This window comes from Hordeum vulgare, chromosome 3H, assembly GCF_904849725.1.
Source record: "Hordeum vulgare subsp. vulgare chromosome 3H, MorexV3_pseudomolecules_assembly, whole genome shotgun sequence".
Lineage (NCBI taxonomy): Eukaryota > Viridiplantae > Streptophyta > Magnoliopsida > Poales > Poaceae > Hordeum > Hordeum vulgare.
Genome location: NC_058520.1, coordinates 292306121 through 292327050, shown reverse-complemented (window position 1 = coordinate 292327050; position 20930 = coordinate 292306121). Strand labels below are relative to the sequence as shown.

Here is a 20930-nt window from a genome sequence, read left to right as displayed (position 1 = left end):
AAGCCTAAAGTACATACAGGAGCAGAAACTCCCTTAGGGGATTCAGCACAAGTTGCTACTCAAATTGCTGGGATACAATTTCACTATTGAATACAAGAAGGGCAAAGAGAACAAAGCAGCACTACTCCCACCTGGGTAATAGAAGTGGTTTAAAGTTATAGTCAAGATGGAAAGATCAAAGAGTTGATTGCTCAATGCACTCTGAACAAGGATAACACTACTTCCTACTCCTATAGGAATGGTATCCTCAGGTTCAAGAACAAGGTGGTAGTGGGGAATGCAACTGCTCTAAGAAAGACCTACTGAAAACCTTCCATAGCTCTGAATTAGGAGGTCATACTGGGGAAAGAGCTACTTATCAAAGGGTAAAGTTGGTGTTTCATTGGCCATGGTTAAAACAGGATGTTATTGCATTTGTCAAGGCTTGCCTAGTATGTCAAATTGATAAGGCTGAGCATTGCCCTTATCCAGGCCTGCTGGAACCACTTCCTGTGCCTGACTTTGCTTGGGCTCATGTTAGTATGGATTTTGTGGAAGGTCTACCTCTGTCTGAGAACAAGGATTTAATCTTGGTAGTTGTGGACAGATTTACAAAGTATGCTCACTTCATTGCCATGAAACATCCTATCACAGTGGAATCAGTGGCAAGGGCTTTCTCTGAAACAGTCTTCAAGTTGCATGGTATGCCAGTAGTATTTGTCGCTGATAGAGACAGAATCTTTACTAGCAACTTATGGCCGCAACTGTTTAAGTCCCTGAAGATTAAGCTGCACATGAGTACTAGTTATCATCCCCAATCTGATGGGCAGACTGAAAGGGTGAATCAATGCCTCGATAACTGTTGGAATTATGCCCTAGAGGCAATGATAAATATAATTATTATTATAATTCCTGTATCAAGATAATCGTTTATTATCCATGCTATAATTGTATTGAATGAAGACTCATTTACATGTGTGGATACATAGACAAAACACTGTCCCTAGCAAGCCTCTAGTTGGCTAGCCAGTTGATCAAAGATAGTCAGTGTCTTCTGATTATGAACAAGGTGTTGTTGCTTGATAACTGGATCACGTCATTAAGAGAATCACGTGATGGACTAGACTCAAACTAATAGACGTAGCATGTTGATCGTGTCATTTTGTTGCTACTGTTTTCTTCGTGTCAAGTATTTATTCCTATGACCATGAGATCATATAACTCACTAACACCGGAGGAATACTTTGTGTGTATCAAACGTCGCAACGTAACTGGGTGACTATAAAGATGCTCTACAGGTATCTCCGAAGGTGTTAGTTGAGTTAGTATGGATCGAGACTGGGATTTGTCACTCCGTGTGACGGAGAGGTATCTCGGGGCCCACTCGGTAATACAACATCACACACAAGCCTTGCAAGCAATGTAACTTAGTGTAAGTTGCGGGATCTTGTATTACGGAACGAGTAAAGAGACTTGCCGGTAAACGAGATTGAAATAGGTATACGGATACTGACGATCGAATCTCGGGCAAGTAACATACCGAAGGACAAAGGGAATGACATATGGAATTATATGAATCCTTGGCACTGAGGTTCAAACGATAAGATCTTCGTAGAATATGTAGGATCCAATATGGGCATCCAGGTCCCGCTATTGGATATTGACCGAGGAGTCTCTCGGGTCATGTCTACATAGTTCTCGAACCCGCAGGGTCTGCACACTTAAGGTTCGACGTTGTTTTATGCGTATTTGAGTTATATGGTTGGTTACCGAATGTTGTTCGGAGTCCCGGATGAGATCACGGACTTCACGAGGGTTTCCGGAATGGTCCGGAAACGAAGATTGATATATAGGATGACCTCATTTGATTACCGGAAGGTTTTCGGAGTTACCGGGAATGTACCGGGAATGACCAATGGGTTCCGGGAGTTCACCGGGGGGGGGGGGAACCCACCCCGGGGAAGCCCATAGGCCATATCATGGTGTGGCGCCCGGATCAAGATGTGGCGCCGGTGAAAAGAAGATCGTGCCGGTGCTTTGGTGATGGAGATCAAGAAGCACATGATGATGGCCATATCATGTCACTTATGAATTGCATGTGATGTTAATCCTTTTATGCACCTTATTTTGCTTAGAACGTCGGTAGCATTATGAGGTGATCTCTCCCTAAAATTTCAAGACGAAATTGTGTTCTCCCCGACTGTGCACCGTTGCTACAGTTCGTCGTTTCGAGACACCACGTGATGATCGGGTGTGATAGACTCAACGTTCACATACAACGAATGCAAAACAGTTGCGCACGCGGAACACTCAGGTTAAGCTTGACGAGCCTAGCATGTGCAGACATGGCCTCGGAACACATGAGACCGAAAGGTCGATCATGAATCATATAGATGATATGATTAGCATAGGGATGCTTACCACTGAAACTATACTCAACTCACGTGATGATCGGACTTGAGCTAGTGTAAGTGGATCATGAACCACTCAAATGACTAGAGAGATGTACTTTTTGAGTGGGAGTTTAACGAATAATTTGATTAAGTTAAACTCTAATTATCTTGAACATAGTCTAAGTCCACTTTGAATATATTTGTGTTGTAGATCATGGCTCACGCGACAGTCATCCTGAATTTTAATACGTTCCTAGAGAAAGCTAAGTTGAAAGATGATGAAAGCAACTTTGTAGACTGGGCTCGTAATCTTAAGCTAATCTTACAAGCTGGGAAAAAGGGTTATGTCCTTAATGCTGCGTTAGGAGATGAACCACCCGCTACGGCTGATCAGGATGTTAAGAACGCTTGGTTAGCACGTAAGGAGGACTACTCAATAGTTCAATGTGCAGTCTTGTATGGCTTAGAACCGGGACTTCAACGTCGCTTTGAGCGTCATTGAGCATTTGAGATGTTCCAGGAGTTGGAGTTTATCTTTCAGAAGAACGCCCGGATCAAGATGTATGAGACCTCCGATAAATTCTATGTTTGCAAGATGGAGGAAAACTCATCTGTCAGTGAACATGTGCTCAAAATGTCTGGGTACTCAAACCGTCTAGCTGAGCTGGGGATTTAACTCCCGTAAGAAGCTATCATTGACAGAATCCTTCAGTCGCTGCCGCCAAGCTATAAAGGCTTTGTATTGAACTACAACATGCAAGGGATGAACAAGTCTCCCGGCGAGTTGTTTGCGATGCTGAAAGTCGCAGAGTCTGAACTCCGTAAAGAGCATCAAGTGTTGATGGTGAATAAGACCACTAGTTTCAAGAGAAACGGCAAAGGCAAGAAGGGCAATTCGAAGAAGATCGGCAAGCCTGTTGCCAATCCGACGAAGAAACCCAAAGCTGGACCTAAGCCGGAAACGGAGTGTTACTATTGCAAGGGTATGGGTCACTGGAAGCGCAATTGCCCCAAGTATCTGGCAGATAAGAAGGCGGGCAAAGAAAAATCAGGTATATTTGATATACATGTTATTGATGTGTACTTAACCGGCTCTCGTAGTAGTGTATGGGTATTCGATACCGGTTCTGTTGCTCATATTTGCAACTCGAAACAGGAATTGCGGAATAGGCGAAGGCTGGCGAAAGATGAAGTGACGATGCGCGTAGGAAATGGTTCCAAGGTTAATGCAATCGCCATCGGCACAGTGTCACTTCAGTTACCATCAGGATTAGTGATGAACTTAAATCATTGTTATTTAGTGCCTGCGTTGAGCATGAACATTATATCTGGATCTTGTTTATTGCGAGACGGTTACTCTTTTAAGTCAGAGAATAATGGTTGTTCTATTTCTATGAGTAACATCTTTTATGGTCATGCACCGAATGTGAGGATTGTTCATATTGAATCTTGATAGCGATACGCATATACATAACATTGAGATCAAAAGAGTTAGAGTTAACAATGATAGCGCCATATTTTTATGGCACTGCCGCTTAGGTCATATTGGTGTAAAGCGCATGAAGAAACTCCATGCTGATGGACTTTTGGAGTCACTTGACTTTGATTCACTTGACACGTGCGAACCATGCCTCATGGGCAAGATGACTAAGACTCCGTTCTCAGGAACAATGGAGCGTGCTAGTGACTTGTTGGAAATCATACATACCGATGTGTGTGGTCCGATGAGCGTGGAGGCACGCGACGGATATCGTTATTTTCTCACCTTCACTGACGATTTAAGTAGATATGGGTATGTCTACTTGATGAAGTACAAGTCTGAAACATTTGAAAAGTTTAAGAAATTTCAGAGTGAATTGAAAAATCATCGTAACAAGAAGATCAAGTTCCTACGATCTGATCGTGGGGGTGAATATCTGAGTTTCGAGTTTGGTGCTCACTTAAGACAATGTGGAATTGTTTTACAGTTAACACCGTCTGGAACACCACAGCGTAATGGTGTGTCTGAACGTCGTAATCGTACTTTATTAGAGATGGTGCGATATATGATGTCTCTTACTGATTTGCCGTTATCATTTTGGGGCTATGTATTAGAAACAGCTGCATTCACTTTAAATAGGGCACCATCAAAATCCGTTGAGACGACACCATACGAACTGTGGTATGGCAAAAGGCCAAAGTTGTCGTTTCTTAAAGTTTGGGGATGTGATGCTTATGTCAAAAAGCTTCAGCCTGAAAAGCTGGAACCCAAAGCGGAAAGGTGCGTCTTCATAGGTTACCCAAAAGAGACAGTTGGGTACACCTTCTATCTCAAGTCCGAGGGCAAAGTGTTTGTTGCTAAAAACGGAGCTTCTCTCAAGAAGGAGTTTCTCTCGAGAGAATTGAGTGGGAGGAAGATAGAACTTGACGAGGTTGTCGAACCTCTCATCCCTCTGGATGGTGGCGCAGGGCAAGGGGAAACCTCTGTCATTGCGACGCCGGTTGAGGAGGAAGTTAATGATGATAATCATGAAACTCCAGTTCAAGTTTCTGTCGAACCACGCAGGTCGACGAGACCACGTACTGCTCCAGAGTGGTACGGTAATCCCGTCTTATCAATCATGTTGTTAGACAACAATGAACCTGCGAATTATGAAGAAGCAATGGTGGGCCCAGATTCCAACAAATGGCTGAAAGCCATAAAGTCCGAGATAAGATCCATGTATGAGAACAAAGTGTGGACTTTGGAGGTACTGCCTGAGGGCCGCAAGACCATTCAGAACAAATGGATCTTTAAGAGGAAGACGGACGCTGACGGTAATGTGACCATTTATAAAGCTCGACTTGTGGCAAAGGGTTTTTCACAAGTTTAAGAAGTTGACTACGATGAGACTTTCTCACCCGTAGCGATGCTTAAGTCCGTCAGAATCATGTTAGCAATAGCTGCATTTTTCGATTATGAAATCTGGCAGATGGATGTCAAAACGGCGCTCCTTAACGGTTTCCTTAAGGAAGAGTTGTATATGATACAACCCGAAGGTTTTGTCGATCCTAAGAATGCTAACAAGGTGTGCAAGCTCCAGCGATCCATTTATGGACCCCGGGGAAGCCCATAGGCCTTGAGGGTGGCACACCAGCCCTTAGTGGGCTGGTGGGACAGCCCAAAAGGGCTCTATGCGCCAAGAAGAAAAAAAATCAAGAGAAAAAAAAAAGAGGAAGTGGGAAAGAAGGGGGACTCCCTCCCACCAAACCAAGTCCAACTCGGTTTGGGGGGGAGACCTCCCCCCTTGGACTCGGCCGACCCCCTTGGGGCTCCTTGAGCCCCAAGGCAAGGTCCCCTCCCTCCCACCTATATATACGGAGGTTTTAGGGCTGATTTGAGACGATTTTTCCACGACAGCCCGACCACATACCTCCACGGTTTTTCCTCTAGATCGCGTTTCTGCGGAGCTCGGGCGGAGCCCTGCTGAGACAAGGTCATCACCAACCTCCGGAGCGCCGTCACGCTGCCGGAGAACTCTTCTACCTCTCCGTCTCTCTTGCTGGATCAAGAAGGCCGAGATCATCGTCGAGTTGTACGTGTGCTGAACGCGGAGGTGCCGTCCGTTCGGTACTAGATCGTGGGACTGATCGCGGGATTGTTCGCGGGGCGGATCGAGGGACGTGAGGACGTTCCACTACATCAACCGCGTTTACTAACGCTTCTGTTGTACGATCTACAAGGGTACGTAGATCACTCATCCCTCTCGTAGATGGACATCACCATGATAGGTCTTCGTGCGCGTAGGAAATTTTTTGTTTCCCATGCGACGTTCCCCAACAAGAACTACCTGAGATGTATGTGCTTTCAGCAGCCAAAGAAGTGGCACGGATGGTTGGCTTTAGCTGAGTGGTGGTACAACACTAGCTTCCATACTTCCTTGCAGATGACACCTTTTCAAGCTCTCTATGGTTTTCCTCCTCCCATGGTAGCTGAGTCTGCATTGCCTAATACTATTTCTGTGGATTCTGACAATTTACTCCAAAACAAAGAATTAGCTTTGGAAGTGATTAAGCAAAACCTTATCAAGGCCCAAGCGAGGATGAAGTGGTTTGCTAACAAGAAGAGAAAGGAAAGAGAATATGTGGTGGGGGATATGATTTATTTGAAGCTGCAACCTTACAGGCACACTTCTCTCAGTCTCCACAAGCATTTGAAGTTACACTCCAAATTCTATGGGCCCTTCAGAGTTCTTCAGAGAATTGGCCTTCATGCTTACAAGTTACTACTGCCTGAGGATTGCAAGTTACACCATACTTTTCATGTGAGTCAGTTGAAGAAGCACATTGGGCCATCAGTAGTGCCTTCCAAGAACCTTCCTTTAGTGGGTCCAGATGGGTTGATCAAGATGGAACCTGAAGCCATATTGAAGAGGAAACTAATTCCCAGAGTGCAGGGGGACATCAGTGTTCCTGTGGTGAGATGGTTGATCAAGTGGGTGAATATGCCAGTGGAGGAAACCACCTAGGAAGATTCAGTTTTTATCCAAAAAGTTATTCTTTCTTTTGCAGCTTGAGGGCAAGCTGCCGCTTAAAGGGGGGAATTGTCAGGAACAGAGAAGCTCCCCTGTTCCAGCATGCCGGAAGTATCCTGGAGGGTAGATCATCCATCCAACGGCTAAGGGAAGAAGGTACCGATTCGGTGAAGAGGGAGTCGTCGTCCGTCGATCCTGCATCCGACGGCCCAGCTAAGCTCCCGAGTCGCTGTTGGCTTTCTGACAAGGCGCACTACCAGCTGTTTGCTCGCTTTAGCTACTTTATTGCGTACTGGCTTATAAATGCCTCACTTTCCAGTCCATTTGGGCATGTAATAGATGTGTAAGCCGCCGGTAGCGTGCTCTAGCTACTTTCCCCAAATTGAGAGCAATATAATCCCTCTGTTAGCTGATTTCGATCTCTGAATTTGGCTCAAAAGAGCATTTCTTCTTCAGTCAGTTAGCTAGATCCTGACAGGTTGCATGCTGGATGGTATCTGTTTCACCATATCTATCGCTAGGATGGTGGAGGACAACACAACTGCAGCAGCAATATGGGAGACACTGGAAACCATGTACTCTTGGAGCTTGGTGTGATGATGATGGTGGAGGTCCAGAGCGAGGCGGAGGCACTAAGGCAGGAAGAGAAAGTTGTCCTGTAGTACCCAGGGCGCAACCACAGCCGCTGAACACTTTGATAAGCCAACTATGCCCAGGCGAGTGAAGGTACTTAGGCTTAGGCTCTTGCTTCCACATATATACAGCCACATGTAGACTGGATTATAGATTCAGAAGCTTCTAAGCATGTTACAGGTTCCCTTGATGCTTATTAAACATATATCCCACTTACTCGGAAACAATTCAGATGGCCGATAGAACATATCAAGTGTTAAATATATGCCCTAGAGGCGATCATAGAAGATTATATTTCAGTGTAAACATGGTTTATTGAATGTTCATTGAATAATATTACTAGTATCCACGGTTTATTAGATGTTCCTTGAATAATATCAGTTGATAGATCTATGCCCTAGAGGCGATCATAGTTGTTTGTGAAACCCTATGCTTGAGTGATTATTCTAAACTTTAATAGGCGATCATAGTTGTTTGTGAAACCCTATGCTTGAGTGATTATTCTAAACTAGTCCCCAGCCAAATTCATGTGAGGACACATGACTATTAGACTAGCACATGTATAAGTTGATGATCATGTTACACGTCATGGAACAAATAATGTCGAACAAATAATGCTAACATGTGTTAAGGAACATGAGGTTCCACTGAAGGAATATGCACCCCCAGTCTAATAGTTGCAATGCTCTTCGTCCCAGGATAAAAACATCCGGCTTATACAAAAGAAACACAATAAGCCGACCCTTGCGCAATTGGGTATATTTTAACAGGGACATCATGGGCGCCTACTGGAAAAAACGAAGAGCCGCGATGCCTTTTATAGTAATGCGGAGTGATATAATCAATGATTGTCCTCGCCCCTCAGATAGCTGAGAGTGAACCACGGTAAAACGTATTGCATGCAAACTAGACGTGGAGCGAAATCAGGTATATTAAGCAAAGATGGAAGCCTTGGGATGTCATCGCAGCCACAACGGTCCACTCGCGTTCCTCATGGAACATGGACCACCAAAACATAAATCTCCTTTGCGCCTTACACTCAGATGGCCCGGGGGCTAGGAGGAAGCACTAGATAGACGCTCATGCGTCAACAAGAATCCCAAGATAAAACTTAAACTCTATTAATCTAATAAAAATACGTGTGTATTAGGCTAGCAGGACTTGGCGGTCCTTGGGGAGGAAATGAAATAGCTAGACACCACGAACGCTCCTTCTACACGAAGGATGACCCATCGGACGATGCCCCTGCGCCATGATTCATAGCCGAGGAGGGGCATGCTAGCTCAAGTTGGAAAGGCTGATGGTCCAATGGGCCTCCGAGATATAGCGGCACAGGGGTGCAAGCAAGGAGTGCTCTAATCGATGCACGTCGCTCAAGTTCCTGGAGTCCCATAGGGGCTCCACCTAGAGACCAAAGCGAGACAAGAAGGTGATGCATTGAGAAGTCCAAGGCCACTACCCAAGCCATGATACCTTGCACGGCCAGCTTTCACGGGTCTACAAGCAAGGTTTTGAACTCCCATTGATGAAAGCCGACGATCGCCTTCAAGAATCTCCACTAGGGGACTCGAATAAACTCGTTTACTAGTGATCGGCCCTTGCGATAGTAGAACCACTATGATCGACGTGAAGACGCTATTGGCAAGCCTCCAACGTCACCAGCCAGAGTCAATGCCACGTACCCCCAACACAACACCTCACATCGTGACAGGCCACCCTGTCGGATCAGGACACCACAACCAAACCAAGCACCAACGACACCCTCTACCACGCGAGCCACTTCCCATACAAAGCCTACACCACCTCCATATATGGAGCAAGCCGAGCGACTCTGTCGCCTACAGCACCAACCAGCCAACCACCCCACAACCTACGACATCCAAACACATCATAGCCCTACCTCCTATTAGCTTGGTGCATGAGTGAGCCCCACAAGGAACAGCCACGCACCGCCATGAACGCGAGCCACATTCAAACACCAACAACAACAACATCAAGATGGAGGTCAGAGTGTGAGTGTGAGTTTTCACGATTTGAGGAGGGTTTTTTCTCTCTATTGTAACAAGCATTACCCACGTAGAGAGGAATATGTGTGTGTTGTATATAAATAAAGGACTTTCGATTTGGAAACACTCTTTAATGTCACTTTCGTTTTAGCTGGTCATGACCAAGAAACCATTGGCTTTGCTTGGTGGTAAATTTGCGGCTTCAATTCCTGCTGGATGCACGCGAAATGAGTTTGAACTCATGTTTAAACAAGGAAATGTACAATCTATCTTCTTATCCCGGGTTGAGATAAGGAGCCAATGGAGTTCGAGGTACCAATCGAATTTAATTGATTATATCACTCCGCATTACTATAAAAGGCAGCAGCTTACTTAGTAGCTCAACATATGAACTCTTGACCTCCTTATGCATTCATAGCATAAGACTTCACTACTCAATCTGCTTTATATACTCAACATCGATAACTCCAGCATTGTATACGTCATTAGTCTGATTCTTCGTAAGAACTACTCGTAATAACAAGCTTAAGTTTTTACTGGCAACTACATACAAGAATTTGCATCTTGGATAGGGTCAAACCTGCGCAGCATAAAAAACTTCTATAGAAAAGGAAAAAAGGACCTCTTACTAACAACAGCTCTTGGCATTACCGGGAGGACGTCTACCGGGTCAGCTGAAGGATAGTTGGTCAGTGGTAATTTTCCACCAGATACCACCCTGATTGATACGGGGCAACAATTGTGTATGCTTTATCGAGTGAACTAGGTCGGTGGGCACTTTCAGCATTCAGCCAAGGATGCTTTAGCAAGTGAACTAGGTTGGTGGGCACTTTCACCATTCAACCATGGATGCTTTACCGAGTGAACTATAGGCTGGCCGACGCTTTCACTTTCAGCCATGCATGCAACTTTTTGAAGAATTTTGCCTTTCCAAGTTGGTGGGCAATTTCACCATTCAGCCATGGATGCTTTAGCGAGTGAACTAGGTTTTATTTGACAGAGAAGTAGGTTTTTAGCAGTATTCCTTCTCAAGTTTCTATTTCTTCGGTTAAGATAGATCTGGAAAAGATGGAATACGAAGAACCGGAGAACAGCATGCATGGGAGAAGATTTAGGGAAAGGTGCCCACCTTTTAACGGGAGAAAGGACAAGTCATTAGAGCAAGCATACTTTACTGGGCGCAGACAATGTGAGTCACCGGTACAGATACAAGATACTATCATTACAGCCTGGACAATTAGACAGTCAACCCATAACTGCAACAGCCCAATTCAAATCTCCGCTTTCGCAATTAAAATAAATTAAAAAAGTCCTCTTTATGCCCACGTTTAGGCCTTATCGAGTCACACGTGGGGGGAGTGTTAAATTATTTGTGGATTGCCCAACCTTCCCCGTCCGTTCGATCTTTTGGTTATACTGGTTGGTGCATCAGATTTAAATAGCAAAGTCATCCAAAATAAGAGCAACAGTTATACTCCCTCCGTCCCAAAATTGTTGTCTTAGATTTATCTAGATATGAATGTATCTAGTCACATTTTAGTATTTAGATACTTTCATTTCTAGACAAATCTAAGACAAGAATTTTGGGACGGAGGGAGTATATACCATGGTTATTTACACCACGTAATTAGCTATAGCTTTGGTAGCACTCTGTTATGTATAGCATAAGAATCACTTCCAGGGTCTAAATACCTCTTGGAGAGGTAGGGACAGTTATCTAAGATATGATTCTCAAATAACATATTTTCATCAAGTAAATACTCTGTCATGATCTCAGAAAAAATACCTGTTTAGGTGCAGGATCTTTGTCTGATAGATAAAGATATATTTCTCGACAAAGTCCAATAAGCTCTGCACTCACAACGGCATTCAATTCAACAGATAAGCCCTGTATTATAGAAGAAAATAGATCCTTTCCAACAAACTGCCTCAGCTCAGCCCGGTTTGTTGCAACAGCAAGGTGAATCAATGCACCACAAAAGGGTATTACTTTAGTCACTGCTTCACTATCTGGCCAACTGAACACTTCAACAGTTATTCTCAAAGCAGGCAGGGCAGTGCCAGCATTAAGCATAAGAAATCTGTGAATGATTAGTACCAGTCAGTCTTTGTTCATTTGTTGAGATGTTACTCGATGAAATTTAAGAACTAAGGTAAACACATATATGAGGCAGGAAAATTTTCCAGTACCCAGTAAGAGAGCTGGAAGCAAATGACTCCAGACTTTTAAGAGAAAAATCAATCCGGTTGACAGGTCCAAGTTGTTCCAAAGATGGAAGTCCACTATTCAAACCAGGTAATGCTAACACCCAAAGCACAGAACAAATTTCACGAGTCAAGTCCCGTAACAGCTTCTCTTCCATCACCTCAACCTTAAGTTCTGACCCAGAAAGATTACCGAAGTTATCAGGAACCTTAGCTCGGCCCTCACGTAGAAGACTTGACCATGAATAATCAAGAGCTTGCTGACAGTGAACGAATATTGGTTGCAGAAGGTTCACTGTCCATATCTGCCATAGTTCAGCAGGGCAATATTTAACCAAAGGAACAACAGCAAGGTGCATGAGTTGGCGCAAATGACGAAACTCCATAACTTGCACATTCTCCATAAGAGCAAGGATGACAGAGGAACCATCTATGCATCGGAAAAATGCTTCACCAAGAGTAGCTGCTAATCCTATAAGATTGTACCTGTAGTATGGTATTCTCACTTGGGTCAAACATAGATTACAGGAGCAATGACTACTTAACATGCAAGATGAAAATTTCTGCAAAGTGTAGCTCAACCGTTCTTGAGTCATCAAGGATTATCAGAATATCAAATTGATGAACAATATAGGTGGTACCAATAATGCTCTTTGAGATTGAACGAGGATTCAACAGAACTTCAAAAATACTAAGTGAATATTTGCGGTACTCCAATTAAGAATCCTTACCCACTGTCACGGACGCCTCGTAACCAGTTTCTTATGTTATTTTCCTTAGACTCTCCCTCCCTTTGAAGATCCAGTAATCCATCAGCAGGTGCAACCTGGCCCTTGGTGAGTTTACTTGTCTCTCCCAGTAGACTGGCCTGCTCCGAGATAGTCATGCTTTTGGCCGCTTTGATTTCTCCTGTCAGCGACTGAGCAAATGGCTCGGCCCAAAGTGCATGTATACATCTCAGCAGCTGAAGATTGTGCAACAAAAGGGAAACAGAAAGTATCAGATTAGCCTATGTATAATGGCTAAAGAGAAGTTAATGAAAATCAGGCGAAAAGCATGTATAGTCAGCCATCACCATACTGAAGATCATCCAACAAAAGAGGCAAATAAAAACCGAGTCCAAACTATAGTCTGTCATCAGATTACTCAGTTCATAATAGCTACAGAAGAATTAAAAAAGGATCCTGATTATCAAACTTCCATCCTTGATGCCTTGTCCTTATTATCTAAGCTGATAAAAACAATGTGTCAAATTACCCTTAAGAGAGGCGGCAGAATCCATGATAGATGTGAAGACATCGGATGCAGATAACCAGTTGCTGTTGTTGTGGTGGTGGCTGCTTGTGGAGCTGTTGTAGACCTTTTGGTACCGCTCCGCTTGAGTGCCTTCTCAAAGAATGTAACCGTGTGATAAATTGACCACATAAATTGGGTGTCAGCAAACATGTCTGTCAAACCAGATGGGTCAGACAAGTATGCAGTTTGCCATTCCACTTGGGTCCATGTTTTGTTAAGAGGTTCAAGTAACCAGGCCAGGACTTCCTGTTGCTGTTGAATCCTACAAAGATGTTAAAATATATGAAATTATGGTGGAAGCAACATCATGTTATCATAGTTGCGAAAATATATGTGAAAAAGGTGTCACAGCGAAATACCCAGAGGAGGAGGCCATAATAAGAAACGCTTCACATAAGTGATCATGCTCAGCACGTAGTAAGCGGCCCTCTCCTTGAAGGTATGCCATGGTATCGGCAATGTTCTGCATCATTGGCAAAGCACTCTTAGCAACCAAATTTCTGGAAGTAAGCAGATGTGACCGTGAACTGCATTCTGTAAAGCAAATATACATGATGCATGCCGAAATAGGTTAGAAAGCGAGCCTAGATCATTCTAATCCAGTTCATGTACTTTTTTCTACCTAGTTGAAGGCTGGCTACAATGTTCACTGACTTATAAATGTTCTGTATGCTTGTAGAGTGCACCAAAGCAGCCACATTTCAATTGCTGCCAGACGGCCAGCAAGACGTACAACACACAAGACATGCGGTGATGTCATGTCCAAGGAGTAAAGAGACTCAAGGAAAGAGTCAGCCAGAGGAGAGTCCAGGAGGTGGACGAACTGAATCAGGAACATGAGTTAAGAGACAGAATTAGGAAAGATGACTTGGGAAGAGTTCAGGAAGCATGCATCAAATACATGTTTCAGGAGGTTTCCTGATTATAATACAGCAGGTCAAATTAGGATGTGGTAGTGTCAGCTGTGTAACATTTGAGGGAATCAAGCAAGAAGAATCAATCTACTCTTCAATCATACCGTATGTATACCTCCCCTTGCAGCCACAAGGTAAGGTTCGCACCACTATAATTTAATGGTGTATCTTTACAAATCGACTGAACTATACCAAATTGAGCGGCCATCAACAGAAATCGCCAGAAATCACCTACACGACGAGCATGTTTTCCTCATTTATACTTTAATCCAAACAACACAAGTGCAATTAACAACTTCAAGATGGTACTGTAAGTAGCCCGTCGTAGATTCGCAAATAGATATAATCTGCCATAGCCTCACAAACATGTTATAGAGTAGCTGTGAGTAGAATGGTGACTCCTAAAAAATGTTTTCCAGAGTGTTCCAGCTATAAGTAGAAGTATGTGAAGGCTTCACAAAGCCCTATAAATAGAGGTCCTCACCTCTAGTTTGGGACCAGACTATGTACCCACTATCTATAATAGAACTTGTTGTTCCTATCTAAAGATCTTGGACTAGATCTTGTGTTCTAGGAGTATTGGATTGAACTCCTGTCGGCATATCAGCCCTATCTCTGTCTTTAGAGTGATATCAAGCGCAGCACGTTGAAGTAGTTCCTTCAACACTTGTGTTGTGCACATTGTAGCAGCAAGGTGAAGTTGCTCCTCCACAACCTTGTGCTGCTTCAGGTGGTACCAGAGCCCCGTTGATCGATACAAGTTCTTGTTGTTCTCTTTGAGAGCAAGCTGCCGCAAGCAATGGAGCAATTGGAGAAGAGGATGGATGCTGCAGAACAACAAATCAAAGAGCTGCGTGATGATCTTAATCGGAGATTTGACCAGCTGGTTGAGATGATAAGGGTGTCCCCCGTGCTGCCAATGAAGAAGATTCATCTAAAAAAGAAGATGTTCAACGACGAAGAGGGGGTGGGGGTAATCTTGGAGCAAGACCACCATGACAACGTGCAGTTCAGCGTACTTCAAGAAGGCCTATTGAGTACCCACTCTACATATGCAAGGGATACATACAAGGTGAAAGCTGAGATCCCAACTTTTAATGAAAATATTGATATTGAATGGTGCCTTGATTGGTTATACGAAGTGGAGACTTTCTTTGAGGTCATGGAGGTTCCGGAAGATCGTAGAGTTCCTTTGGTCGCGTACAAGCTGAAAGGAGGAGCCGCTGCATGGTGGCATCGCGTTTTCAAGAAGAACGCAGGCTGAGAGGAGAACCTCGTATGAGAACTTGGCAGCAAATGAAAAGTCTTTTGGAAGAGAGATTCCCGTTGATTATGACCAGATCCTGTTTATCCAATTCCAAAATTGTGCTCAAGGAAATAGGACTGTTTCAGATTACACGGAGGAATTTCTAAGGCTACAAGTGAGGTGCAACCTTGCCGAAGCTGAAGATCAACAAGTTGCAAGGTACATCAGTGGTCTCAATGATGCTATTCAAGATCGATCAATGATGCAACAAATCTGGTCCACTGATCAAGCACAAGCTCTAGCCCGAGATGTTTGTGAGGATGAGAAAGAAAACTAAGACTCCATACCCTCCATATCTCCATACCGAAGGCTCGTCTAGGAGCCAGCCTAACAGAGTGGAAGAAAAGACCGCTCCACCAAAGGCAAAACGACCCATCCAGAAGCAAACTAGAGGGTAAATCCAATGAAGGCCCAAAATGCCATAAATGTGGTGAAGAGGGACAAATATCCAGCGGTTGCCCATGAAGGAAATTTGTTAACACAACTATCCATGATGGTGAAGACAATGAGGAAGAATATGAATCTGAAGATGTAGAGGGACAAGAGGTTTGTCAAGAAGAAGGTGAAGAGGTGGTATGTGTGATTCAGCGTCTCCTATGTTCGACACCACAACCTGACGACAGATAACGGAAGAAAATATTTGAGAGCAAGTGCACGGTGAATGGCAAGGTATGTAAATTAGTGATAGATAGTTGCAGCTGTAAGAATCTTATCTCCCAAAAGTTAGTGAGCCATTTAAAGCTTGAGACTCATGATCATCCAAACCCCTACACTATTGGGTGGATCAAGAAAGGAGTGAATATGAGGATCACCAAACAAAGCAACCTGCCACTTTCTTTGGGCAAGCACTACCGGTCAAATTTGTTGTGTGACGTAGTTGATATGGTTGCCAGCCATGTTCTTCTTGGGAGACCTTGGCAATTTGATGTGGATACTGCACACAAGGAGAAGGAAAATTCTTACTCTTTCATTTGGAACAAGAGAAGGATCAGTATTCTACCAAATAAAACTGATGGTAATATCTCTAAGGAGGGGAAAAGTATGTTAACTATCTCCCACACCTCTAATGAGTTTATGGAAGACTTGAAGGAGACAAAGTTGTGTGCTACACTTACTGTAAAAGGAGAAGAGCATCCGGTTGTTGATGTTGCAGTATATGTGGACTGCGCTAGCCCTTTCCATCAGTTCGGACTTTTGGTTGCGTTGGCTAATGCATGAAGCTTAAGCTTAACATGGTATCGGAGCTAAGGTCTTGAGTTCAAGTTCTGGCTTTCGCAATTTATTTAAAAAATTGCTGGTAATCCCCCTGTGTGTCCACGTAGAGGCCTCTTGAGTCATACGTGAGTTTCGCGCGCCGTCGCTCTCTTCCGGTTGCAAATGTTGACTTGTCTTCCCCGTCACACGTGAGAGGGGGTGTTACAGTATATGTGGATTGCACTAGCCCTTTCCATCAGTTCGATCTTTTGGTTGCGTTGGCTAGTGCATGAAGTTTAACAGTTGAAATTCCAGCAAAGGTACGTAGCTTATTAGCATAATTTCATAACATACTTGGAGAGCCACAAGGCCTGCCACCGACGAGAGGAACTCAACATAGAATTGACTTAATTCCAGGAGCAAGCCTTCCTAATCTTGGAGGATTTGCTACAAAAGGTGCACATTCGACAAAGTATTAGCCCATGTGTTGTACCAGCCCTGCTCGCGCCAAAGAAAGATGGATCTTGGCGCATGTGTACGGGCAGTAGAGCCATTAACAAGATCACTGTAAGGTATAGATTCCCTATTCCCCGTCTCGATGATACGTTGGATCAGCTTAGTGGAGCAAGAGTGTTCACAAAGCTAGATTTAAAAAGTGGATATCATCAAATCCATATCAGACCCGGGGATGAATGGAAAACAGCCTTCAAGACAAAGAAAGGGTTGTTTAAATGGTTAGTCATGCCATTTGGACTCTCAAATGTGCCAAGTACCTTTATGCACTTGATGAATCAAGTCCTTCGAATCCCACTTTGTTGTTGTCTTTTTCGATGGCATCTTGTTCTATAGTAAGCATGAGGATGAACACTTTGACCCATTGTTCCAAATATCGGCCAGTTAATCGGTATCTCGGTAAGTTAATAGCTACTCAGTGGGTCAGTGAATAGCTGATTAACTGATTTATCTGTCGAATAACTGATTTATCGTCCGATTAACTGGAAAATTCGCCTATTTATCCCTATTCAGCACCCGACCGACATGGTACCAATTACCGATATCCTGAACATTGCTTTGACCACATTCAGAAGGTGCTAGAAGTACTTAGGGAAAATGAGCTCTACGTCAACTTGAAGAAATGTGTTTTCCTGCAAACACAACTTCTTTTCCTAGGATTCATCGTAACCTGTGACGGTATTCGCGTTTATGATTGTAAGGTTGAAGCAATCCGAGAATGGCCAACTCCGAAGACCATTTCCGAGGTAAGAAGTTTTCATGACCTTGCAACTTTCTATAGGCGATTTATAAAGAATTTCAGCACTATCATGGCACCAATTACCACCAGAAGAAAGGAAAGTTCCAATAGACAGAAGCGGTTGAAGCTAGTTTTAATGAGATCAAGCAAAATCTCACAAGTTATTGTCTTGGTGCTACCTGATTTCAACAAGACTTTTGAGTTGTAGTGTGACGCAAGTGGAGTAGGCATTGAGCTGTCCTATCTCAAGAAAGGAAACCCATTGCTTTCTTTAGTGAGAAGTTAAGCAAAGCTAGATAGAAATGGAGTACTTATCAGCAAGAACTGTATGCTGTTTTAGAGCTTTGAAAACTTGGGAAGTCAATCGCATGCTAGCCAGTTCAGCGCTGAGGAGATCCTGGGAGGCTGTCAAGCGCCTCCCTGCACACAAGGCGCCTTGGCCAGACAGGTTCACGGCCGAATTCCTTCGCGCCTACTGGGGCATTGTGAGACAGGACTTCATTGATGTTGGAACTGTTTGAATTACGTGGAAGGGGATTCTACAAGCTCAACCAAGTGTTGCTGACTTTGCTTCCGAAGCATGCCGCTGCCAATGGTCTACGCGACTACAGGCCGATTTGCCTCATTCACATTGTGGCAAAAATATTCACCAAAATGCTATCGCTTCGCCTGGGCGCCAAGCTGGACCGCCTGGTCAGCCGCAACCAAAATTCCTTCATCGTAAGACGTAGCTTGCATGACAACTACATCCTCGTCAAGCAGTCGCTCAAGATGCTGCATCAGCTGGGACAGCCAAGGGTCATGCTTAAGCTCGACCTCACACGTGCCTTTGATTCCCTATCTTGGCCATTCTTCTTCGAGGTTTTGCGTTTTGCGTCAATACGGATTTGGGAACCGCTTCCTGGAGTGGATCGCCATCCTCTTATCATCCTCCAACACGCGTATCATGATGAACGGCGAGCCGGGACCGCCCATTTGGCACCGACAGGGACTCCGCCAGGGTATCTACATGTCCCCGCAGTTGTTCGTGCTTGCCGTCGACACGCTTGGTCGGCTCCTCCGACGCGCCCACAGCTCGGGCATGCTGCAGCATATGCATCCACGGCGACACATCCCGACGATCTCGCTATACGCCGACGATGTCATGATCTTCTACCATGCCACGACTGACGACGTCATAGCGGTCGAAGAGATCCTCGCCCAATTTGGCAGGGCCTCCGGGTGAACTTCGCCAAGAGCTCCGCCACTGTCTTGCACGGCGACCAGACGGCCACGGAGACGATTGCGCACCTCGGTTGCCAGGTGGTGAAACTGGCTATCACCTACCTCGGCATCCCCCTGTCTACACGTCGACCGTCGGCCGCCCAGCTACAGCACGTGGTCGACTCTGTTGCCGCGGGGCTCCCAACTTGGCAGGCCTGGCTGATGTCAAGAACCGGGCGCCTGGCCCTGGTAAAATCGGTCCTAGGCGCCATACCGGTGCACCAGCTGCTTGCATTCGCACCCCCCAAAAAGACCATCAAGCAGCTTGAGAAGATCCAGCGCGGATTCCTATGGGCCAGGCGCGCTGCAGCCAACGATGGGCGCTGCCACGTGAACTAGAACCGTGTTTGCCGCCCCATCGAGCTTGGGGGCCTGGGCGTACACGATCTCGGACGTGCCGGACTCGCACTGCGGCTTCGCTGGTTATGGTTCCCAAGAACTGATCCCGAGCGTACATGGCAAGGACTTGACCTCCAGTTCTCGCATGTGGAGCATGCGCTGTTCTGGGCATCCTCCTACATGGTCATCGGGAACGGTACGACCGCCTTGCTCTGGGAGGACCGGTGGATCAACGGTCGCTCCGTCCGCGAGCTCATGCCTCACCTGTATGACTGCATACCCAAGCGTCGACGCACGACCAGATCTGTAGCGGACGGACACAACGGCAACTCATGAGCACGCGACATCCATGGAACATTAGGCCTTTACGAGATCGGTCGGTACCTGCAGCTCTGGCAGATCATGCAACACATCGAGTTCTCGGCTGGCCCAGACCAGTTGATATGGAAATGGACAGCGAGCGGCATCTACTTGACGAAGTCATGCTACTTAGCCACATTCCATGGATCTACGGCTTGCTACTCATGGAAGCTCATATGGAAAAGTTGGGCGCCGCCGCGGGTCAAATTCTTCCATTGGTTGGCCAGCCAGGATTGCTGCTGGACTGCCGAGAGGTTGGCCCGCCATGGACTGCAGCACCATCCTCGCTGCCTCCTATGCGATCAAGAGCCCGAAACCTTACGACCCTGGCCTCGCTCCGCATCCCAGCTGTGAGCTATCACTCATGGACTGGTGGATGCACGCCAAGGAAAACACGCCACGGATCCACCAGAAGGCCCTGAAATCAGCCTGCCCTAGATGGTTTGGAAGCACAGAAACAGTTGCGTCTTCAACAGTGCAACACCATCCATGTATACGCTTCTACATAGGATCAAGGACGAGGCCCGTTCTTGGGCGGCCGCCGGGGCACCTGGCCTCCGCATGGTGATTCCACAAACCTGGGATGTGCACTGATCGTAATGTAATTCATGTCCTAGGATGATTGTACCCGAACTCCTTTTCAATGAAACGAAACGCAAATGCTTTTTGCGTTTTCTCGAAAAAAATTGCATGCTAGCAAGATGGGCATCAATCCTTGAAGCATTTTAAAAATCAAAAACATGTTGATCGCATGCTAGCAAGATGGGCAGCATATTTGGGGAGGTTTAACTATCTCATCGTGCATAAATCTAGAACGAGTAACCGAGTGGCCGATGCTTTGAGTCGTCGTGCATGCCTCTTGACGTCTTTTGAGGCTGGACTTCTAGGCATGGATCAAATAAAGGAGTTGTATGAGGATGACGAAGACTTTGCCCATGTTTGGGTAAAGCATACTAGGGGCCGGCCGTTAGGTGATGACTATTTGATGCAAGATGGCTATCTCTTCAAAAATGATCGTTTGTGCATTTCAAGAAATTCTCTACATGACAAACTGGTTAGAGAGCTCCATTCAAGTGGTCTTAGTGGGTCATGTTGGATGCGCCAATTAAAGAGAGATGTTGGAAAGTTTGTTCGGCGGTGCCCCATATGTTAAACCTACAAAGGCCAAGTTCAGAACACATGGTTATACATGCCTTTGCCTGTTCATGTTGCTCCATGGGAGGACATCTCTATGGACTTCATCTTGGGTTTGCCAAGAACAAGACGAGTGAGTGATGTTGTGTTTGTGGTTGTGAAC

At 45.1% G+C, this 20930-nt stretch overlaps 1 protein-coding gene across 2 annotated transcripts in view; it reads right to left on the bottom strand.

The window, feature by feature from the left end:
• The window catches only part of LOC123443675 (protein HASTY 1), a 52536-nt gene that overhangs the window by 6622 nt on the left and 24984 nt on the right, over positions 1-20930 (bottom strand). For both annotated transcript variants that reach the window (XM_045120170.1, XM_045120171.1), the window contains exons 16-20: positions 13365-13468; positions 12967-13267; positions 12441-12673; positions 11695-12195; positions 11291-11585 (exon numbers count right to left, since the gene is read on the bottom strand). In XM_045120170.1, the coding sequence (XP_044976105.1) occupies positions 11291-11585; positions 11695-12195; positions 12441-12673; positions 12967-13267; positions 13365-13468 (1434 nt within the window). The remainder of the gene's footprint in view (positions 1-11290; positions 11586-11694; positions 12196-12440; positions 12674-12966; positions 13268-13364; positions 13469-20930) is intronic.